Consider the following 24,614-nt stretch of genomic DNA (forward strand, 5'->3'; position numbering starts at 1 on the left):
GGTTCCTAACCTCACAGAATCTGCAGAAGCACTAAGCAAGCAGAGCATCAGAAGACTACGTTTCAGTCCTGGTTTAGTATTAATTCTATGGTTTGGTTTAGTCGCTAAGTCGTGTCTGACTCTTTAGAGACTCCATGGACTGCAGGCCGCCAGGCTTCTCTGTCTATCGAATTTTCCAGGCAAGAATCCCGGAGTGGGTTGGCCTTTCCTTTTCCAGGGGGTCTTCCTGACCCAGGGAACCCGCGTCTCTTGTGTCTCCTGCATTGCAGGCAGATTCTTTACCGCTTGAGCCATTAATTCTTGGCAAATAATTTCTTGGAGATTCGCTATTATCTGTAAAATAAGCAGCTAGGAAGTGAACTCTGCAAAAAGTTTGAAAACGTTTTGAAAGCTTACGATGGTAAAAGCCCGCAAGAATGCTCGACCTAGTTCCTCTCTCCTGGGCTACAGTCTGTAGCAGCTTTTGCATTGGCTTTCCACGCCCTCGGTACCGCCCCGCCCCCGCCCCGCCCACCCGGTAGCCCGCGCTTGTGCGCCGTAAGGCCTTTCTCGGTTCCCGTCGCTTCCTTTTCCGTCTGGCCCACCGCCAACACCATCGTTTCCGGTTCCGCCGAGAAACGGCCGGATCGCTTCGGTCCCTTCTCTATCCCGCCCATTTGTCTAACGTTTCTGCGGCTTACGGGATCGGTTGGACGGGAAGTTACCAATAAAGTTTTACTGTTTGAAAGCCGGCCTGGCTGGGCCGTGCCCATTATCTGTTCCTTGTTTGTTTGTCCGCAGTCCCTCTCGGCTACAGGGAACAAGCTTCAGGGCGTCATGGCCAGGGGCCGCCGCGGCCGGGCGGAGCTGAGGCCGCCCTTCGCTGCCCGCGCGCTCCCTTGGCTCCCGGGTCTGCCGGCGTCCACCTCGGTCTGAGCGCAGCCCCCTCCGCGCCCACGGGCCGCCTCGCGCCGGACCCCATGGCCTCCGAGGCGCCGCCGCCTTCGTTGTCTCCGTCGCCGCCACCCTCCCCCGAGCCTGAGCTGGCCCAGCTGAGGCGCAAGGTGGAGACGTTGGAACGCGAGCTGCGGAGCTGCAAGCGACAAGTGCGGGAGATCGAGAAGCTGTTGCATCACACGGAGCGGCTGTACCAGAGCGCCGAGAGCAACAACCAGGAGCTCCGCACCCAGGTGCGCCTTCCGGTTCCAGCCCCACGCCCCACCCAGCCCGCTGCGAGGCCTTCGAGGGCTGGGATCGCCTCGGGAGGGCTCCCTGGCAGGGCCCTGGACTGCTTTAGAGAGTACCTGGGAGAGTTAAAAGTTGTGCTATTTTAATTACAAGAACCTTTGGAACAAACCTAAGAGTTGGGGTACTCGGTTTAGATGAAATGCGTGAGCTGCAGTTGCGGCCGGGCGTGAAGTGAACTTAAGGACCTTGAGTTTTCATTCTCACTTGTAAAATCCCCTTGGCAGTAGGCACATTTATAATATTCCATATCACTTTTTGAGTTTGTAAAGCACCAATTGCAATCAGAGCCCCATTTATCATTGTCTAGAAGGGTGAACTGAAATTGAGCTTTCCAGTTCCAGTTCAGTCGCTCAGTCGTGTCCGACTCGTTGCGACCTTGGTTGAGCCTTGAATTGAGCCTTGGTTGCCCATAAAATGAGAATGATGGCACCAACTGATGAAGGTTAAGTCACATTAAGCGTCCATAAGCTATTTCACCGTTTTGATCGCTATGGATATGTAAGGGGGCTTCCCTGGTGGCTCAGTGGTAAAAGAATCCACCTGCCAATTCAGGAGACGTGAGTAGGGGGGTTCGGAAAATCGTGTGGAGCAGGTAATGGCAATCCCCTTCGGTATTCTTGCCTGGGAAATCCCATGGACAGAGGAGACTAATGGGCTACAGTCCATAGGGTCGTGAAGTGTCAGACACGACTGAGCGACTAAACAACAAGAAGGTATTAATGTGAGGTTTTTCTGGGCATTTATCTTGAGTTGTCTGGTGGAAGTCGGGAAGATAGAACTCTGCTTGTTAAAGACACTAAACAGCTAACTCTTTGCCATAAAATACAGTAAGGGCAAATATTTAAACTAACAGACATCTGCTACTACCACTGAAGCTGGAACTAGAGTGACGCCAACAAGGCACCTAAGGCACAAAATTTAAGGAGGAACTCACACTTAGGCTCATGGAAGTTTAGGATAGTACCTGAGAATCAGTACCCCCTTGAATTTTTAAGCAGCATAATTTTCCAGCTTGATTTTTTGGGGCTATTGCATTCTTTCCCAACAAGTTATATTTACATGTAATTATTAATTTCAGTTAAACTGTTGTCCTTTGACATATATTGGTACATTTCCTAAAACCACATATGTAGGGTGAAAATTACAATATCAGACTTTGTTATGCTTTGTCAAATAAGCTATGCAAATAAGTGCTGAGTTGCAGTGACTTTCTGTGACCATTGTATGGAGTTGTTAATATTATGATATAGAAAATTTGTGTTTGGTTACTCAACAGCTATTTCTTGGACACCTACAGGAGACTACTAATACGGTTAAAATATTGTGGGGAAAGGGGAGCAAAATTTGATAGCCTTAAAAAAAATGCTTTTATAATTCTAAATTGTGAAAGTTCTGCTTGCTACAGAGATTCTAAAAATGTTTCTGCTAGTCTTTGAAGAGCCAGCATTTTGGTTATTAGTGTTAACTTGATGGTTGTCTAATATGAAAAATTGAAATGCACAGAAAGCTGTAACTTTCCTAATGATAGTACTGACTCTTTACTATCTTTCTAGTCAGCCTCCCCGGGTGTTGGGTGGAGTTTGTTAACTGTCATTGCTAAGTACTAGATAGTGGTTTATCTGGAGCAGTAAAAAATTGGCTTGAGAACTGAAGTTCAACTAGCAGGAAAATACATAAATGTACAGGCTTTGAAGTCAAAGAAACTTTGTGCAAATTACTTTATCTCTTTAAATTTCTCATGTTTAAAATGGGGATTAAGACAGCCAGTTTGTAAGGTGGTTGTAAGAATGAATGAGATGTCATCCAGAGTACCAAGTGCAGTGCCTAGAATGTGGCACGTGCTAAATAAATTATCTTGTTCACAGTAATAGTAGTAGTAGCCAGAACCAGGATTAGGGCAAGGCAATCAGTAGCCTAAGGCGAAAAATTCAAGGGGGTACTGATTGTCAGGTACTATCTTAAACTTTGATGAGCCTAAGTGTGAGTGCCTCCTTAAATTTTGTGCCTTTGGTGCCTTGCTTGCTTCACTCTAGTTCCAGCTTTGGTGGTAGCAGCAGATCTGATCATTTATGAAATGCATAGATAATCAGTATATAATCAGTCTTACCACCTTTCTCTTTTTAACCTCTGTGTAACATGAAAAAAAATATGTGGAAGCTTGTATTTTAGTTTCATGCTTATAAGGAACATAATCTCACATTGCATCATTGAAAAAGCAAGAGAATTCCAGAAAAAACATCTATTTCTGCTTTATTGACTATGCCAAAGCCTTTGACTGTGTGGATCACAATATATTGTGGAAAATTCTGAAAGAGATGGGAATACCTGACCACCTGACCTGCCTCTTGAGAAATCTGTATGCAAATCAGGAAGCAACAGTTAGAAGTGGACATGGAACAGCAGACTTTTCCAGATCAGGAAAGGAGTACGTCAAGGGTGTATATTGTCACCCTGCTTATTTAACTTCTATGCAGAGTACATCATGAGAAACTCTGGGCTGGATGAAGCAGAAGCTGGAATCAGGATTGCCGGGAGAAATATCAGTAACCTCAGATATGCAGATGACACCACCCTAATGGCAGAAAGTGAAGAAGAACTAAAGAGCCTCTTGATGAAAGTGAAAGAGGAGAGTGAAAAAGTTGGCTTAAAGCTAGGCAGTCAGAAAACTAAGATCATGGCATCTGGTCCCATCACTTCATGGCAAATAGATGGGAAACAATGGAAACAGTGACAGACTTTATTTTCTTCGGCCCCAAAATCACTGCAGATGGTGACTGCAGCCATGAAATTAAAAGATGCTTGCTCCTTGGAAGAAAAGCTATGACCAACCTAGATAGCATATTAAAAAGCAGAGACATTACTTTGCCAACAAAGGTCTGTCTAGTCAAGGCTGTGGTTTTTCCAGTGATCACATGGATGTGAGAGTTGGGCTATAAAGAAAGCTGAGCGCCGAAGAATTGATGCTTTTGAACTGTGGTGTTGGAGAAGACTCTTGAGAGTCCCTTGGACTGCAAGGAGATCCAACCAGTCCATCCTAAACGAAATCAGTCCTGGGTGTTCATTGGAAGGACTGATACTGAAGCTGAAACTCCAATACTTTGGCCACCTCATGTGAAGAGGTGACTCATTTGAAAAGACCCTGATGGCTGGGAAAGATTGAAGGCAGGAAGAGAAGGGGACGACAGAGGATGAAATGGCTGGATGGCATCACCGAATTGATGCATATGAGTTTGGGTGAACTCTGGCAGTTGGTGACAGACAGAGAGGCCTGGCGTGCTGCGGTTCACGGGGTCGCAAAGAGTTGGACACAACTGAGTAACTGGACTGAACTAAGTTGAACTGAGTCTTGCATTGAGACCCTGTCTGACTGAGGTTGCTAATAAGGATGCTCTTGTCTGTCGATGGGTGTTCTTCACACTCTGGCGCTCTGGCCTTGACCTTCAGTGAGGCACAGGGAGCCCAGATGCCCCTCTGAGGCAGTCATCTCTGTTTCCTTCTGCTCCATTTATTTAGGTATAAGATTACTATTTCAAGAAAAAAGTGTGTTAATGTATATGAGTGACATTATTTAAGTGAGTAGTTAATTCCAGGTAGAGAACACTGAATGGTACTAGGTAATTTAATTCTCCTCAGGGAGAGCTGCTGACCAGTTAAAATGTTAGTATAAAGGCATTCTTATTTTGTTAGAAATAAATTGTTCACAGGGTCTTACTAATGTAGTCAGTCTGATTTTTGGAAGGAATAGTCTGAGGTTTTGCAGGAGAGTATAGGAATAAAAACATCTCCCTTTGCAGATGTAAAAGGTGAAAGCCAATTATAGTATTTTCAGTTTTTCTGAAAGGAAACTAGCCCATACTGGTACTTCTCCAAACTTTTACCAGGAAAAATAATTACTGTAATATTAGGAGAATAATGTACATATTAGTAGATTGCTGTATGGTTTATTTTTCCTAAAGCCTTTTTTTCTTTCAGGTAGAAGAGCTCAGTAAAATACTCCATTGTGGGAGAAACGAAGATAATAAAAAGTCTGATGTAGAAGTGCAAACAGAGAACCACCCTCCTTGGTCAATCTCAGGTATTCACCTTATAGTGAAGCTATCCGAATACTTTTACCTTCAAATCATGCTAATGTGACGTTTTCTTTAAACTTAAAATATATATATATATATATACACACCTCTAGATAAATAGAGCTGTTACAAAGTTGCCTTTTCTCTATATGACTTGGTATTTTCAGATAATCTATTTGCTCTTGTGATGGGAAAGTAGAACTTACTGTTACTCTTATAAATACATAGTATTGCTGGTGTTTTCAGTGGCAGGTTCACTGAGTAGTTTTTGCTGTGCTGTAAACCGTCTCCTCTCATCTGGCCTTACTTGTGGCCAGGGGATGTGTTTTCTTGTTGATGTATTCCACTTAGTTTCAGTTCAGTGTCAGTCTCTTAGGTCCTTCTGGGAGGAGAGTGGGCCTACAATCTTGGCCTCATCAATGGCATGATGTTGAGAGGCAAAATAACTGAGCTGCTGCTGCTGCTAAGTCGCTTCAGTCGTTTCCGACTCTATGCGACCCCATAGACAGCAGCCCACCAGGCTCCCTTGTCCCTGGGATTCTCCAGGCAAGAACACTGGAGTAGGTTGACATTGCCTTCTCCAATGCATGAAAGTGAAAAGTGAAAGTGAAGTCACTCAGCTGTGTCTGACTCTTAGCGACCCCATGGACTGCAGCCCACCAGGCTCCTCTGTCCATGGGATTTTCCAGGCAAGAGTACTGGAGTGGGGTGCCATTGCCTTCTCCGAAATAACTGAGCACCTGGGTTTTAAGAAATAGAAATCACAAGAAATGGTCTTTCCCAATCAATTTTGCCTTGTTTATTCTGTGCACAACTTAGCTAAATTATGATATTATGTTTTTTTAAAAAGTCAGCATCATGACTGAAATTTGATGGAAAATTGAGCCCTTGACATGTTGTCTTTATTCCATTGTCATTTGATATTCAACGATACTAAGGTATGTGGTTAGATATTTTTAAGAGTTGCTAATTTTTTTTTGACAGAACACAACCTATCTACCTGTTTTCTCTTTTTCCTCTTGCTATGGAAAATCCAAATCTGCTTACCTTTTTTTCTTTTTAGCTTGACAGCTCAGGTTACTGAAGGTGACATAAGAATCAAAGATACATACTTCTGCAGATTTACTTGCACTATTCATTTTAATCTGTTAAAATGTGTATAATTGTAAAATTACAAGTTGCGTGCAATGTGTGCTCTTTTGTGTTTGCTGGCAATGTTTTGGAATTCTTTTTATATACACTATTGTAATATGATATCACTTTTTGTTTTTGCAATAGATTATTACTATCAGACATACTATAATGAAGTTAATCTTCCAAATAAAGCATCTGAACTCTCAGTTCAGGAAGATAAGGATATCGAAGCTTCTACTTTTAGTTCTAAAGACCAGTCACGCATAGAAAATGATACTTATGCTGGTACTGATATAACAGAAAATCTTGGACAAGAGGACCATTTTGCCTCGAATTCACAGGTAATAGAGTGCTTTACTTGGAACTGTTATCACAGTAACTTGTTCTTTGTTGTTGTTATGGAGAAAAATAGAGTTCCTTCTTTTATCACAGCATATGCAAGGGTTGTAAACATCCTGTAATTATGTAGTAAATTATACACTTTTTGAGAAACAAAAATTAAAACCTATTCATATGTGTAATTGTTTTCCTACTCTATTGTGTTCCAAAAAAAAGTATGGTACACATAAACTAAAGCAAAATTTGTCAGTATGTTTTGACTCAATCAAACAATCTTGAACAACCACAATACCATGCTCACACCAGCTTCTTTCAACGCTCCCTGTATGTCTAACATCATGCCATTGTCAAATTTCCCAGAATGCTTTATAAATTAGTTTCTACAGTTTGGTTGAATCAGGATCCCGTAAGGTTTCTACAGGGCAACTGCTTAATGTGTTATATAGAATTCATAGCTTTCCTCACCCATCTATTTTCTAAAATTATTTCCCTTTGAGCCTGTAACTATTGAAGAATCCTGATCATTTGTCGTAAAGAATAATTCAGTCTGTATTTTGTGGATCGCTTCCCTATGGTATTAGATATTTATTTTTGAATAATGGTCACTCACTCACTCATGTCTTCAAAACTGGGTCAGATTTGAATTAATTGACATATTTTTTAAAGGCAATCAAATTGTAATTGATAGCCATCCCTTTCCATTGCAGAAACTGAGGTCTTATATTCCAAATAGTTTATAGGTCTATTTATTGTTTTAAATTGTGCTACTTTTTTATTTAAGGATGATTTTGTCCTGTTTGACATGATTGTACCATATCTAGGAGCCAGCGTCTGCGTTAGCAACAGAGAATGCATCCTTAGAAGGTTCGTCACTGGCTGAGAGTTTGAGAGCTGCAGCAGAAGCTGCTGTGTCGCAGACTGGCTTCAGTTACGATGAGAACACTGGGTTGTATTTTGATCACAGTACTGGATTCTATTATGATTCCGTAAGTGTCTCAGACCTTTTCATACTGGATGGTTGTGTTCTTTGCTGCTTGAATGCTTAATATTAAACCTTAGGTTGAATTAAGAAAAGCAGGGAGCTGCATGTAAAAATTGTTTGATTCAGAGCTACTTGATAAGAATAAAGATTTATAAAATAGCTTATGATACTATACTTTTATGTTTATTTAATTAGATGAGTCAGTTGTGTTATTATAGATGACTATTTTAGAGAGATCTAATAACCTTTACGTGTAAAGTAACATACAAAAATGTTAGCATATTTATTAATAAAAAGAGGTGAAAACTGCATTTTGTAAAATGTTTAAGAGCTTAACATTTTTTCATAGAATTTATACACAAGTAACATTGTTAGTTCTAGGCTTGGGGGTGAGAATTTTTTTTTTTTAATTGTTTCAAATACCTGTATCTTTGTGAATTCATTTTAGTCCACAAAGGAGTCTTTTTTTAAAAGTTCTTTATGGCATGTGTTATAGTTAGTGTTTTCTTTCCTGTGTCTTTTAAGCATTCTACTTTAAAAAAAATCAATCTGTTAACAGTGAGAACTAGGGAATTAGTGTGGAATCAGAAATACAGTGAACCACTAACTAGGGCAAAACCAGAAAATAAAATTCTTTATTTATAATGCAGTGTTTTGACTGTTGAAGATCTAGTACTTAGTTGGATTTTTTCAAGTTTTGATGACAGTAATGATGGAACTCAGTATACCCACATTCTTCAACCTCTGTGGTCTACAAATATGATCTGGTTCAGGAATTACAGAATGTAGTGAGTGCCACAAAGGGGAGCAGATATTCACAATTGCAGTTACAGGAACTGCTATTAACTAACCTAGGGAACATAATGATAAGAGTACATATTTTAGTTAGATAATTGATTTCATTAGCTTGTCATTTGCACTTGGTACAGTACTTTGTACATACTTTGTAAAGAGAGGGTTTTCTTTCATAGGAGTATGCCAATTGAAAATGTTAATTAATACCCAGAAAATAAATGTTTAAACTCTTATTACCAAAGAAAATAATAATGAGTTAGTTGGTTTCTAGGAAAATACGCAATTTCTAAGTACATGACATTAGTCTTTGTCATTCTTCTGCCTTCCTTTCTGTAACTTTCCTCCTGACATCTCCTCCGTAAATGCTTAATTACATTCTGCAGGTTGTGTGTGTGTCTTTGGAGTAGGGGCGTCATTGTTTTGCTATTTTTATTTTGCTAGTTTTAATTTTATTTTAATTAAATAAAAATTTTCTTACATATTTGAAATGTCTGTATTTCGGGCTGAAAGGTAGCAGATTAAAAAGATTTCAGTTGTAGAAGTTCTGTTATTGCTGGAAATAAAGATTTAAAGCTTCCATTCAGTTTTTTAGCTAAAAGAAGGATAGTGAGAATTATAAATATTTTTTGTAAGAGATTTACAAAATGAATTAGTAAATTGCAATAATATCAACACTTAGAAAAATAATTCTTTTTCAGGAAGCTTTAGTTGCTTAATCTCAGTGTATTGCCAGATGTTTCCAGGTCTGATCTGCATGGATTTATGATGTAAATAAGATATAGACTATTCAATTAAATCTTGGCCAGTATCTAATAAATGCAGATGATTCTATAATTTTATCTTTCTAGTTTTTATCTATAATTGACCAAAATTCTATATTGTATGGCTGCTTTACATACAGTAAGTCTTATGTAGTTGCTTAGTGTAGAATTGATTAGTGAAGACAATTGTTTGATTTCTTTGTATAGAATGTTATGTTATAGTATTCATGAGCTTAATTTTATTTTCAAATTTTCTCCAGAGTTTTGAATCGTGAACAGTAAGAGGCACATCTTTGTTTTATGACATTGAGAGGAGGGTTTAGGGGTTTATACTACCAAGTCATTACCATGTAATTATATAGATAATGAGTCTGAAATTGCTTTTATGTGGTCACCTTTTTCTGATGCATACCTTAGTTTTCATGACTTCTAAAGGTTTCTTGTCGAACCATCTGAAGTTGCTATTTCTGTAAGCATAAACATGGTCAAATGTTGGCAATTATATGAGATTTAATTTAATATATAAATGTATTTATTTTCCACACTTGGAAAACTAGAGGAATATTGAATGGTAAAGTATTTTGGAAAATTACAAGCATTTTTATTATGTTATCTTTATTTTTTTTTCCAGAAAAGACTGTAATTCTTTAAAGAAACACATTTACTAGGAAGTTTAGTTTTCTATTTTATTTCATCATGAATAGAACTTACTGTTCCCTTCACTTTGAAAGGAAAACCAGCTGTATTATGATCCCTCCACTGGAATTTATTACTACTGTGATGTGGAAAGTGGTCGATACCAGTTTCATTCTCGAGTGGATTTGCAGCCTTATCAGACTTCTGGCACAAAACAAAGTAAAGATAAAAAACTGAAGAAGAAGAGAAAGGATCCAGCTTCTTCTACAACAAATGAAGAAAAGGTAATGTCATCATAATTTTTAAAACTTATACAGTGGTGGCATAGGTAAGCCAAAATATTTTTTTACATTCTGCTTTATTTATTTGGCTGCTCTGGGTCTTTTGTGGCGTGCAGGCTCTTTATTGCGGTGTGTGGGCTTCTCTGATTGTAGTGCCTAGGCTCAGCTGGCCGGCAGCATATGGGATCTTAGTTCCTCCAACAGGGATAGAAGTGTCCCTGCTTTGGAAGCTGAATTCCTAACCACTAGACCACCAGGGAAATCCCAAAACCAAAATTTTTGATGAAACTGAAAATCATTTAGTAACTCTGCTTTTTTTAAAAAATTTTAATTAGAGTATATTTGCCTTATAGTGTTGTGTTAGTTTCTGCTCTGCAGCAGAGTCATTCAGCCACAAATGTGTATGTCTCCTCTTCCCTGGGTTTCCTTCCCATTTAGATCACTACAGAGCACTGAGTGGAGTTCCCTGTGCTGTACAGTTGGTTCTCGTTAGTTATCTATTTTATACATAGCAGTGTATATATGACTTCCTGGTGGTGCTACGGGAAGGAATCTGCCTGCCAATGCTGGAGACACAGGAGACTCAAATTCAGTCCCTGGTTCAAGAAGACCTCCCTTGGCGTAGGAAGCGGCAACCCACTCCAGTAACTAGCCTGGAGAATCCCATGGACAGAGAAGCCTGGTGGGCTGCAGTCCACGGGGCCACAAAGTCAGACACGACTGAGCAACTGAGCACACACGTACAGTGTATATATGCCAGTCCCAGTCTCCCTATCCACCCTACCCAGTAAGTCTGTATTTTAAATATAGCATTTAATTAGAATATTATATCATTATAATATTATTATAATAATAAGATACCAGAATCAATCAAGAAACTTTTACATGGGGAAAACATGGACTTTTTACAAATTCTCAGTTACTAGAAGTAGAAAATTTTTTTTTCTTTTTTTCAGCCTGAAATTGACCACTGAAAAAATTTGAAAAAATTTTTTAAAGTTTGAAGCAGGTAGATATAGGGCAGGTAAAGTACTCTTGTGTTGTGTAATTTGGAAGAAGACCATTCAGAGCATCTGTGGATAAGCTGATGGCAGTGCACAACTCACAAAAGGAGAAAAACAGTTTATAAGCATCTGTGGGTAAAAGTTCCACATTCTTAGTTATGTTGAGCTGTTACTTATGTTAGGAAACGTAAGAAGAAAATCCACTGCCAGCAAATATAGGATCTGTGTATATTTATTAGTGTGAATTGGTATCTTTTGGGAAAATAGGTTGCTTGCTTGCATGTGTGCTCGTGTCTGACTCGTTGTGACCCCATGTCTGTTTCTGTTTTGTGAGTGAGTTTGTGTCATGTTTGAGATTCCATGTATAAGTGATTTATATAATACTTGTCTTTTTCTGGTCTACTTCATTTAGGATGATACTTTCTGGTTGTGTCCACGTTGCTACAAATGGCGTGATCCTTTTTATGGCTGAGTAGAGTCCGTTGTGTATATATACCACCTCCTTACCAGTTGATCTGTCTGTGAACTTTCAGATTGCTTCTGTGTCTTGGCTGTTATAAACAGTGCTGCTGTGAATATTGGTGTGCATGTGTCTTTTTGAATTAGTTTTCTCTGGATATCTGCCCAGGAGTAGGATTGATGGACCTTAGTGTAACTCTCTGTGTGCATGCTCAGTCTTGTGTGCAGGCTCAGTCGTATCCCACTCTGTGCGACCCCTGTAGCCCACCAGGCTCCTCTGTCCATGGGATTTCCCAGGCAGGAATACTGGAGTGGGTTGCCTTTTCCTTCTCCAGGGGATCTTCCCAACCCAGGGATCGAACCCATGTCTCCTGCATTAGCAAGTGGATTCTTGACCACTGAGCCGCCTTGGAAGCCCAGTGTAACTCTATTTTTAGCATTTTAAGGAACTTCCATACTATTTTCCATAGTGGCCGCACAACTTATATTCCCATCAACAGTATAGGAGGGTTCTCTTTTCTCCACACCATCTCCAGCATTTATTATTTGTAGACTTCTTAATCATGGCCATTCTGAACAGTGTGGGATGTTACTTCATTATAGTTTTGACTTGCATTTCTCTAATAATTAGCAAAGAAGCATCTTTTCATGGGCCTTTTGGCTATCTGTATGTTTTCTTTGGAGAAATGTCTGTTTAGGTCTTCTGCCCAATTTTTTGATTGTGTTATTTGTTTTTCTTTTCTTACTGAGTTGTATGAGCTGTTTATGTACTTTGGAAATCGTCATTAGTCACATCATTTGTGAAGATTTTCTCCCAGTCTGTAGGTTGTCTTTTTGTTCATTTATAGTCTAGTTTGCTGTGCAAAAGCATGTAAATTTGATTAGATCCCGTTTGTTTGTATTTCTGTAGCTTTGAAACACTGACATATGAAAACATTGCTACTCTTTGTCAAAGAATATTTTACCCATGTTCTCTTCTAAGAGTTTTATGGCATCATATCTTAATATTTAAGTCTTTAAGGCCATTTTGAGTTTATTTTTGGGTAGGCTATGAGGGAATATTCTAACTTTACTGCTTTTTATATGTGGCTGTCAGCTTTCCCAACATCACTTGCTGAAGAGACTGTCTTTTCTCCATTGTATATTCTTTCCTCCTTTGTGACATTTAAGTCTTTAATCTATTCTGAATTTATTTTTGTGTATGGTGTGAGAAAATGGTCCAGTTTCACTTTTTTGCTTTTAGCTGTTTAGTTTCCCCAACGCCATTTACTAAAGAGGCAGTCTTTTCCCATTGTGTATTCTTGCCTCCCTTGTCATAGATTAGTTGCCCATAAAAATGGCAGTTTATTTCTGGGTTCTATGCTATTACATTGATCTGTGTGTCTTTTGTGCTGGTACCATACTGCTGGTTACTGTAGCTTTGTAGTGTATTTTTACATTGGAGTGCATGGTACCTCCAGCTTTGTTCTTCTTTCTGAAGATTGTTTTGGCTATTTGGGTTCCTTTTTTGTTTCCCTACAAATTACAGAATTTTTTCTAGTTCTATGAAAAACACTATTAGAATTTGATAGGCACTGCATTAAGTATATAGATTGCTTTGGATATAGTATAGCCATTTTAACAGTATTAATTCCCCTAATCCATGAGCACAGTATATCTTTCCCTTTCTTTCATCAGTATCCTAGAGTTTTCAGAGTATGAGTCTCTTACCTCTTTGGTTTGATTTATTCCTAGATATTTTACTCTTTTTGATGCAGTTATAAATGTGATTGTTTTCTTAATTTCTCTTGTAGTTTTTTGTTAAGTATATAAAAATGCAGCAGGTTTCTGTATTTTGTATATTTGTATTCTGAAGCTTTACTGAATTCATATTGGTTCTCATAGTTTTTCGTAATGTCTTTAGGATTTTCTATCTATTGTATCACGTCACCTGCTGCTGCTGCTGCTGCTGCTGCTAAGTCGCTTCAGTCGTGTCCGACTCTGTGCGACCCCATAGACGGCAGCCCACCAGGCTCCCCCGTCCCTGGGATTCTCCAGGCAAGAACACTGGAGTGGGTTGCCATTTCCTTCTGCAATGCATGAAAGTGAAAAGTCAAAGTGAAGTCGCTCAGTCGTGTCCGACTCTTAGCTACCCCATGGACTGCAGCCTACCCGGCTCCTCCGTCCATGGGATTTTCTAGGCAAGAGTACTGGAGTGGGGTGCCATTGCCTTCTCCCATGTCTCCTGCAAACAGTGACAATTTAACTTCTTTTCTAGTTTGGGTTTCTTTTCTTTCTTTTTCTTGTCTGTTTTCTGTGGTGAGGACTTCCAACACTGTGTTGAATAAATGTGGCAAGTGTGACACCTGTCTTGTGCCTGATCTTAGAGAAAGTGCTTCAGCTTTTCACCATTGAGTATGATGTTGGATATGGGTTTGTCATATGTATGTGTGTGTGCTAAGTAGTTTCAGTCGTGTCTGACTCTTTGTGACCCCTTGGACTATAGCCCACCAGGCTCCTCTGTCCATGGGATCCTCAGGCAGGAATACTGGATTGGGTTGCCATGCCCTCCTCCAGGGTGGGTTTGTTATATATGACCTTTATTATGTTGAAGTACATTTCTTTTGTATTTACTTTGTTTAGTTTATCATAAGTTGATGTTGAATTTTGTCAAAAACTTTTTCTGTATCTGTTGAGATATTCATATGATTTTTATTCTTCAATGTGTTAGTGTGGTGTATCTTGTTGATTGATTTGTGGGTATTGAACCATCCTTGCATGCCTGGGATAAATCCCATTTGATCATATTGTGTGGTCTTTTAATATATTGTTGAATTTGGTATGCTAGTATTTTTACATCTGTGTTCATCAGTGATATTGGCCTGAAATTTTATTTGTGGTGTGTTTGGTTTTCGTGTCAGGCTGATGCTGGCCTTATAGAGTGAGTTCAAAATGTTCCTTCCTCTTTAACTTCTTAGAATAATTTGAGAAAGACAGGTTAGTTCAGTAGTTCAGTTCAGCTCAGTCATGTCTGACTCTTTGCGACCCCATGAACTGCAGCATGCTGAGCTTCCCTGTCCATCACCAACCACTCGAGCCTGCTGAAGCTCATGTCCATCGAGTCGGTAATGCCATCCAACCATCTCATCCTCTGTCATCCCCTTCTCCACCCACCTTCAGTCTTTCCCAGCCTCAGGGTCTTTTCCAATGAGTCAGTTCTTCATAGCAGGTGGCCAAAGTATTGGAGCTTTGGCTTCAGCATCATTCCTTCCAATGAATATTCAGGACTGATTTCCTTTAGGATGGACTGGTTGGATCTCCTTGCAGCCCAAGGGACTCTCAAGAGTCTTCTCCAACACCACAGTTCAAAAGCATCAATTCTTCAGTGCTCAGCTTTCTTTATAGTCCAACTCTCACATCCATACATGACTACTGGAAAAACCATAGCTTTGACTATATGGACCTTTGTTGCCAAAGTAATGTCTTTGCTTTTCAGTGTGCTGTTTAGATTGCTCATAGCATTTCTTCCAAGGAACAAACATCTTTTTTAATTTCACAACTGCATTCACCATCTGCAGTGATTTTGGAGCCCCTCAAAATAAAGTCTGTCACTGTTTCCATTGTTCCTCCATCTATTTGCCATGAAGTGCTGGGACCAGATGGACAGGGAGGCCTGGCGTGTTGTGATTCATGGGGTCGCAGAGTTGGATATGACTTAGCGACTGAACTGAACTGAACTGAACTGATAGGACCAGATACCATGATCTTCGTTTTTTGAATGTTGAGTTTTAAGCCAACTTTTTACTCTCCCCTTTCACTTTCATCAAGAGGCTTGCTCCTCAGTTCCTTTTCACTTTCTGCCATGAGGGTGGTGTCATCTGCATATCTGAGGTTATTGATATTTCTCCTAGCAATCTTAATTCCAGCTTGTGCTTTATCCAACCCGACCTTTCTCATGATGTACTCATTACATATAAGTAAAATAAGCAGGGTGATAATATACAGCCTTGATGTACTCCTTTCCCAACTTGAAACCAGTCCATTGTTCCATGTCTGGTTTTAACTGTTGCTTCTTGACCTGCATACAGATTTCTCAGGAGGCAGGTTAGGTGGTCGGGTAATCCCATCTCTTTAAGGATTTTCCACAGTTTGTCGTGATCCACATAGTCAGAGGCTTTGATGTAGTCAATAAAGCAGAAGTAGATGTTTTTCTGGAACTCTCTTGCCTTTTGGATAATCCAACGGATGTTGGCAATTTGATCTCCAGTTCCTCTGCCTTTTCTAAATCCAGCTTGAACATCTGGAACTTCTCAGTTCATGTACTGTTGAAGCCTGGCTTGGAGAATTTTAAGCATCACTTGACTAACGTGTGAGATGACTGCAACTGTGCGGTAGTTTGAACATTCTTTGGCATTGCCTTTCTTTGGGATTGGAATGAAAACTGACCTTTTCCAGTCCTGTGGCCACTGCTGATTTTGCCAAATTTGCTGGCATATGGAGTGCAGCACTTTCACAGCATCATCTTTTATGTTTTTTAACTATTCTGTAAGTGTTTGGTAGAATTCACTTGTGAGGTCATCTGGTCCTGGATTTTTATTACTTATGAGTTCTTTGATTATTGAATCCTTTTCATTTCTGGTAAATGGTTCATTGATATTTTTTATATTATCCGGATTCAGTCTTGGGCGACTATGTTTTTCAGGATTTATCCATTTTTTTCTGAGTTGTCCATTTTATTGGCATATCACTGTTCATAGAAAACTCTTATTCTTTTTATTTCTGCAATATCAATTGTAACTTCTGTTTGATTTCTGATTTTATTTATTTGGGTCCTCTTTGATGATGAGTCTGTCTAAAGGCTTAACAATTTTGTTTATTTTTTCAAAGAACCAGCTCTTAGTTTCACTGACCTTTTTTCTTTTTTTAGTCTCTGTGTCCTTTCTTTATTTTTTTGTCTGTACCTTGCAGCTTGCAGGATCTTAGTTCCCCAACAGAGATTAAACCTGTGCCCCCCTGCAGTGGAAGCACGGAGTCCTAACCACTGGACCTCCCAGGAATTTCTTGTATCATTTATTTCTGTTCTGACCTTTATTGTTTCTTCTCTTAACTTTGGATTTTTTCCTTCTTTTTCTAGGTCCTTCACCTGTAAGGTTAGATTGTTTATTTGGTATTTTTCTTATTCCTGAGTTAGGCTTGTGTTGCTCTTAACTTCTTAGAACTGCTTTTGCCTCATCCCATGGATTTTAGATAATTGTATTAACATTTTCATTTGTCTCCAGTTATTTTTTCAGATCTCCTTTTTGAGTTCACTAGTGACCAATTGCTTGTTTCGTAGCTTATTGTTTAGACTCTTATGTGTTTTTTGCAGTTTATTTCTTATAATGGGTTTCTAGTCTTTCACTGCTGTGATTGGAAAAGCTGCCTAATAATTCAGTCTTAAATTTCTTTATTTGAAATTGAAGTATAATTGATTTACAGGCGTGTGCTAATTTCTGCTGTACAGAAAAGTGACTCAGTTATACACACATATATATTCTTTTTTTAAAATATTGTTTTCCATTATGGTTTATCCTAGGAGACTGGATACAGTTCCCTGAGCTATACAGTAAGCCTTTGTTTATCTGTTTTAAATGTAGTAACTTGCATCTGCTAACCCCAGACTCCCAGTTCATCCCCTTCCCTCCCTCTCTCCCCTTTGGCAACCACAGGAGTGTTCTCTGTTTTGTAAATAGGGTCATTTGTGCTGTATTTTAGATTCCACTGTAAGTGATAGCATATGGTATTTGTGTTCCTCTTTCTGACTTACTTCACTTAGTGTGATAATCTCTAGTTGCACCTCAAGCCTTAGTTGCTTGAGGCTTGTTTTGTAGCCTAGCATGTTATCATCTTAAAGAATGTTCCATCTTCACTTGAAACAAACGTGTATCCCTGCTGCTTTTGGATAGAATGTTGTCTGTGTGTCTGTTAGGTTCCTTTAGTCACATGTATCATTTAAGGCCAATATTTCCTTACTGGTTTTCTGTCTGGGTGATCTGTCCATTGAGGTAAGTGGAGTGTTAAAGTCCTCTGCTATTATTGTGTTGTCAGTTTCTGCCTTTATGTTCGTTAGTATTGTCTTTATGCACTTAGCAGGTGCGTCTATGTTGGGTACATAGATATTTACATATACAGTTACATCTCCTTGTTGGCTCGATCAGTTTAGCATATAATGTGCTTCTTTGTCTCTTTTTGCTGTCTGTTTTGTCTGACATAAGTATCGCTCCCCCAGTTTGCTTTCTGTTTTCATTTGTATGGAGTACCTTTGTTCTGTCCCCTTATTTTCAGTCAGTGTGTGTCTTTAGATCTGAAGTAAGTCTCTTTTAGGCAGCATATATATGGGTTTTTGTTTTTAATCCATTCAGCCACTCTTGTGTCTTTTAATTGGAGCTTTTAGTCCATTTACTTTGGAAGTAATTATTGATAGGTATGTATGTACTGCTATTTTGTTGACTGTTTTGAAGGGCGGTTGTAGTTCTTCTCTGGTTCTGTTTTCTTTTGCTCCCTTCCCCTGTGATTTGATGACTACCTTTAGTGTTATGTTTGGATTCCTTTCCTTTCTGTGCATCTATTATTGATTTTTGGTTTTTGGTAACCATCAGATTCATTCATATTGACAACCTATATATATGTGATTGGAGTTTCCCAGGTGGCACTAGTGGTAAAGAACCCGCTTCACCTACCAGTGCATAAGACTAAGAGACCTGGGTTCATGAAGATACCCTGGAGGAGGGCATCAGTCCATAGGGCTGCAGAGTTAGACCTGACTAAAGCAACGCATCAGTCCATAGGGCTGCAGAGTTAGACCTGACTAAAGCAACTTAGTATGGTGCAACAGCACATATATGTGGTTATTTTGAGTTGGTGATTTCTTCAGTTTGAATGCATTCTAACTGCTATTTTTACTGTCCTTGCCCCCTACATCTAATGTTTTTGTGGTCATATTTTGTGTTTTTGTTTTCTTTATCCCTTAACTGCTTATGTGGCTATAGATGATTTTACTACTTTTGTCTTTTAGTCTTTCTGCTGGCTTTATCAGTTGTTGATCTGCTGCCTTTACTGTATGATTGCCTTTACCAGTGAGATTCTTCCCTTCATAGTTTCATATTTCTAGATTTGGTTCTTCGTTTTCTACTTAGAGAGGTCCCTTTAATATTTCTTGTAAAGCTCTTTTAGTGATGCTGAACTCTTTTAACTTTTGCTTGTCTAGAAAGTTCTTCATCTTTTTTCCCAATCTGAAGAATAGCCTTTCTGGGTAGAGTGTTCTTGGTTGAAGGTTTTTTCCTCTTATCACTTTAAATATAAGGTGCCATGCCCTTTTGGCCTGACTTTTCAGTTCTCCTGAAAAGTCAGTGATAGCCTTATGGTAGGTCCCTTGTGGATAACTAGTTGCTTTTCCCTTGTTGCTTTTAAAATTCTTTTTCTTTAATTTTTGCCATTTTAATTGTATTTTGTCTTCATGTGAACTGCTTTTGGTTCATCTCGTTTGGGATTCTGTGCTTCTTGGACCTGGATGTGTTTCTTTCCCCAGGTTAGGGACATTTTCAGCTATGATTTCTTCACATACACTTCGTGGTTGTTAGTATGCTTGATATTGTCCAGATCAGATTAGATCAGTTGCTCAGTTGTGTCTGACTCTTTGCGACCCCATGAATCGCAGCACGCCAGGCCTCCCTGTCCCTCACCAACTCCCAGAGTTCACTCAGACCCACGTCCATCGAGTCAGTGATGCCATCCAGCCATCTCATTCTCTGTTGTCTCCTTCTCCTCCTGCCCCCAGTCCCTCCCAGCATCAGAGTCTTTTCCAGTGAGTCAACTCTTCGCATGAGGTGGCCAAAGTATTGGAGTTTCAGCCTCAGCATTATTCCTTCCAAAGAAATCCCAGGGCTGATCTCCTTCAGAATGGACTGGTTGGATCTCCTTGCAGTCCAAGGGACTCTCAAGAGTCTTCTCCAACACCACAGTTCAAAAGCATCAATTCTTCGGCACTCAGCCTTCTTCACAGTCCAACTCTCACATCCATACATGACCACAGGAAAAACCATAGCCTTGACTAGACGAACCTTTGTTGGCAAAGTAATGTCTCTGCTTTTGAATATGCTATCTAGGTTGGTCATAACTTTGCTTCCAAGGAGTAAGCGTCTTTTAATTTCATGGCTGCAGTCACCATCTGCAGTGATTTTGGAGCCAGAAAAATAAAGTCTGACACTGTTTCCACTGTTTCCCCATCTCTTTCCCATGAAGTGATGGGACCAGATGCCATGATCTTCGTTTTCTGAATGTTGAGCTTTAAGCCAACTTTTTCACTCTCCATTTTCACTTTCACCAAGAGGCTTTTGAGTTCCTCTTCACTTTCTGCCATGAGGGTGGTGTCATCTGCATATCTGAGGTTATTGATATTTCTCCCGGCAATCTTGATTCCAGCTTGTGTTTCTTCCAGTCCAGCGTTTCTCATGATGTACTCTGCATATACCTTAAATAAACAGGGTGACAATATACAGCCTTGACGAACTCCTTTGCCTATTTGGAACCAGTCTGTTGTTCCATGTCCAGTTCTAACTGTTGCTTCCTGACCTGCATACACATTTCTCAAGAGGCAGATCAGGTGGTCTGGCATTCCCATCTCTTGAAGAATTTTCCACAGTTTATTGTGATCCACACAGTCAAAGGCTTTGGCATAGTCAATAAAGCAGAAATAGATGTTTTTCTGGAACTCTTGCTTTTTCTGTGATCCAGCGGATGTTGGCAATTTGATCTCTGGTTCCTCTGCCTTTTCTAAAACCAGCTTGAACATCAGGAAGTTCACAGTTCACATATTGCTGAAGCCTGGCTTTGAGAATTTTGAGCATTACTTTACTAACGTGTGAGATGACTGCAACTGTGCGGTAGTTTGAACATTCTTTGGCATTGCCTTTCTTTGGGATTGGAATGAAAACTGACCTTTTCCAGTCCTGTGGCCACTGATGAGTTTTCCAAATTTGCTGGCATATTGAGTGCAGCACTTTCACAGCATCATCTTTCAGGATTTGGAATAGCTCAACTGGAATTCCATCACCTCCACTAGCTTTGTTCGTAGTGATGCTTTCTAAGGCCCACTTGACTTCACATTCCAGGATGTCTGGCTGTAGGTCAGTGATCACACCATCGTGATTATCTGGGTTGTGAAGATCTTTTTTGTACAGTTCTTCTGGGTGTTCTTGCCATCTCTTCTTAATATCTTCTGCTTCTATTAGGTCCATAGCATTTCTGTCCTTTATCGAGCTCATCTTTACATGAAATGTTCCTTTGGTATCTCTGATTTTCTTGAAGAGATCCCTAGTCTTTCCCATTCTGTTGTTTTCCTCTATTTCTTTGCATTGATCGCTGAGGAAGGCTTTCTTGTCTCTTCTTGCTATTCTTTGGAACTCTGCATTCAGATGTTTATATCTTTCGTTTTCTCCTTTGCTTTTCGCTTCTCTTCTTTTCACAACTATTTGTAAGGCCTCCCCAGACAGCCATTTTGCTTTTTTGCATTTCTTTTCTATGGGAATGGTCTTGATCCCTGTCTCCTGTACAATGTCATGAACCTCATTCCATAGTTCATCAGGCACTCTATCTATCAGATCTAGGCCCTTAAATCTATTTCTCACTTCCACTGTATAATCATAAAGGATTTGATTTAGGTCATACCTGAATGGTCTAGTGGTTTTCCCTACTTTCTTCAATTTCAGTCTGAATTTGGCAATAAGGAGTTCATGGTCTGAGCCACAGTCAGCTCCTGGTCTTGTTTTTGCTGACTGTATAGAGCTTCTCCATCTTTGGCTGCAAAGAATATGATCACTCTGATTTTGGTGTTGACCATCTGGTGATGTCCATGTATAGAGTCTTCTCTTGTGTTGTTGGAAGAGGGTGTTTGTTATGACCAGTGCATTTTCTTGGCAAAACTCTATCAGTCTTTGCCATGCTTCCTTCCGTATTCCAAGGCCAAATTTGCCTGTTACTCCAGGTGTTTCTTGACTTCCTACTTTTGCATTCCAGTCCCCTATAATGAAAAGGACATCTTTTTTGGGTGTTAGTTCTAAAAGGTCTTGTAGGTCTTCATAGAACCGTTCAACTTCAGCTTCTTCAGTGTTACTGGTTGGGGCATAGACTTGGATTACTGTGATATTGAATGGTTTGCCTTGGAAACGAACAGAGATCATTCTGTCGTTTTTGAGATTGCATCCAAGTACTGCATTTCGGACTCTTTTGTTGACCATGATGGCGACTCCATTTCTTCTGAGGGATTCCTGCCCGCAGTAGTAGATGTAATGGTCATCTGAATTAAATTCACCCATTCCAGTCCATTTCAATTCGCTGATTCCTAGAATGTCGACATTCACTCTTGCCATCTCTTGTTTGACCACTTCCAATTTGCCTTGATTCATGGACCTGACATTCCAGGTTCCTATGCAATATTGCTCTTTTCAGCATCGGACCTTGCTTCTATCACCAGTCACGTCCACAGCTGGGTATTCTTTTTGCTTTGGCTCCATCCCTTCATTCTTTCTGGAGTTATTTCTCCACTGATCTCCAGTAGCATATACTCTTCTTTTGTTATCTCTTCAGCTTGAGTGATTACTACTCTTTGCCAGATTGCTGATCTGTTCCCCTATATCATCTAATTTGTTGTTCCTTCTAGTATACTTTCAATTTCAGTTTTATTTTCTTTAGCTCTGTTTGGTTCTTCTTCATGTTTTCTAACTACTGAAATTTTATGTTCATTCATTCTTCTGAGTTTGTGAGCATCTTTATGTTCATCACCTTGAGCTTTTTATCCAGTAGATTGCTTATCTCCATTTGTTCTTTTTTTTTTTTTTTTTGCTGTGATTTGACTAGATTTTAATTGTATTCTTTGAAGTATGGGAACATCTTATAAAATAGTGGAAAAATCTTTTTTAAACCTATATTTTGGAAGAATGTTCTTTTTCTGAGGTTATGTCTTGTACCTTTGTTGAGAACATATCCTCTGTCTCCTCACTGTCCTCTGTTCACTGTATTTATTTCTGTGTGTTAGGTAGACATCAAGGTAGGTAGGTTGCTTATGTTTCCCATCTTGGAGAAGTGGCCTTATTTAGTAGACCTCCTCTAGGGCCCAGGCAGCACATGCCCTTCTGGTCACCAGAACTTTTTACTCTGGGGATGTTCGCTATGTGGGCTGTGTACATCCTTCTGTTGTGGTGAGGCTGATGACTGTGGGGGCGCTGGAAGGCAGGACTGGCCCTCACCCTGGCTGGCTGTGAGGTTGTGCCTTGCGTGGTGACTGCAGGCCCAGTCGAGAGAAGGGTGGCCTTCCTGTGAAGTTGACCTCATGACCCAGGGGCTCGGGGCTGTTCCTGGCCCATTGGACGAGTCCCTGTGTGGCTGTCTTCTGGAAATCCAGGGGCTTGTGCCGGCCAGCAGGTGGGCAGGGCAGGGAAGACCGGAGGAAAGATTCCAGAAAGATGTGTTCCAGTGCCACTGCTACTGGGGGTAGAACAGATTCCCCAAAACAGCTGGCCCAGGCTCCTTTCAAGCTACTACCTCTATGTTGAGACTCAGAACGTGTGCCATCTTACATGTGCCTTAAGAGCTGAATCTTACTCCTGTCTCTCTGCAGTTCTCCTGAACATAGGCTCTGCTAGTTTTTCAAAACTATATATTCTAGGGGCTTGTCTTTCCAGTTCAGGATCCCCAGGCTGGGGAGCCCCATTTGGGCCTCCCACTCCTCACTCCTTGGAAGGAACCTCTGCTTGGGATAGCCCTTCCATTTGTGCTTTGCCAACATAGGGGTATGGGTCTCCACCTCTCCTACCCATCTTGTGTGGTTCCTTCTTTATGTCTTTAGTTGTGGAAAGTCTTTTCTGCTAGTGTTCAGGTAGGTCATTCTCATAGATAGTTGCTCTGTAAGTAGTTGTAATTTTGGTGTGTCCATGGAGGAGATGAGTTCAGGGTCTTCCCACTTCACCATCTTGGCCACTTCCCTGTTCTTGAAATTTTATCTCAATTCTCTATTTATTTCTCTATTATTTTCACTGACAGTACCTAAGAATTGAAGAGTAAGTAAGAAAAATGCCAAAAATTATTTTTCTTTTTTTTCAGAGACCTCTGTGTTAGTGACTCCTACCTGTCACTCGTCATTGAACTGTTTGAAAGGATATGTTAATGAAACCAGTTCTCCCAGCAAAGCAAAGAATATATAGGGGTCCTCAAATGACCTTTTCTGACAAACTAGATGATGAAATTTGATAGCGTTCTGTGAGACGTTGGTCCAGTTTAGCTCTCATAGCCATTCATCTTTACCATCCTTCTGTAAAAATATGTTAATTTAGGACAAGGACTTAAGAAAAATACTAATAAAAATTTTGAATTCCCCAAGGATTATAAAAGGTAGTTGTGTCGCATGGGAGGAAACCAGTTTTAGGACATCCTCATCCTTTTCTTGAGTTTTAAGATATTCTTGGACCTCACTTTTTGGAAGTGCAGAGTATACGGATGGAGAAGGCAATGGCACCCCACTCCAGTACTCTTGCCTGGAAAACCCCATGAGGAGCCTGGTAGGCTGTAGTCCATGGGGTCGCTAAGAGTTGGATATGACTGAGCGACTTCCCTTTCACTTTTCACTTTCATGCATTGGAGAAGGAAATGGCAACCCACTCCAGTGTTTTTGCCTGGAAAATCCCAGGGATGGCGGAGCCTGGTGGGCTGCCGTCTATGGGGTCGCACAGAGTCGGACACAACTGAAGCGACTTAGAGAGAGAGAGAGAGAGTATTGCCTGGAGAATCCCAGGGACAGAGGAGCCTGGTGGGCTGCCATCTATGGGGTCACACGGAGTCAAACACGACTGAAGTGACTTAGCAGCAGTAGAGTATACAGAAGGAAGGAAGTAGGGTAAGGAGATTAGAGTAATAAG

The 24,614-nt window shown here is 40.1% G+C and overlaps 1 protein-coding gene across 2 annotated transcripts in view; it reads left to right on the top strand.

Moving 5' to 3' along the window:
- The first annotated feature begins 600 nt into the window (after window positions 1-600).
- Window positions 601-24,614, top strand: part of AGGF1 (angiogenic factor with G-patch and FHA domains 1) — a 46,355-nt gene continuing 22,341 nt past the window's right edge. The window contains exons 1-5 of one of the 2 annotated variants that reach the window (XM_024997451.2): window positions 601-1,169; window positions 5,200-5,302; window positions 6,576-6,772; window positions 7,592-7,756; window positions 10,040-10,228. In XM_024997451.2, coding sequence (XP_024853219.1) covers window positions 960-1,169; window positions 5,200-5,302; window positions 6,576-6,772; window positions 7,592-7,756; window positions 10,040-10,228 — 864 coding nt within the window. In that variant the 5' untranslated portion in view covers window positions 601-959. The remainder of the gene's footprint in view (window positions 1,170-5,199; window positions 5,303-6,575; window positions 6,773-7,591; window positions 7,757-10,039; window positions 10,229-24,614) is intronic. The other variant, NM_001075532.2, reaches the window with a different exon arrangement.

This window comes from Bos taurus, chromosome 10, assembly GCF_002263795.3.
Source record: "Bos taurus isolate L1 Dominette 01449 registration number 42190680 breed Hereford chromosome 10, ARS-UCD2.0, whole genome shotgun sequence".
NCBI classification, from domain to species: domain Eukaryota; kingdom Metazoa; phylum Chordata; class Mammalia; order Artiodactyla; family Bovidae; genus Bos; species Bos taurus.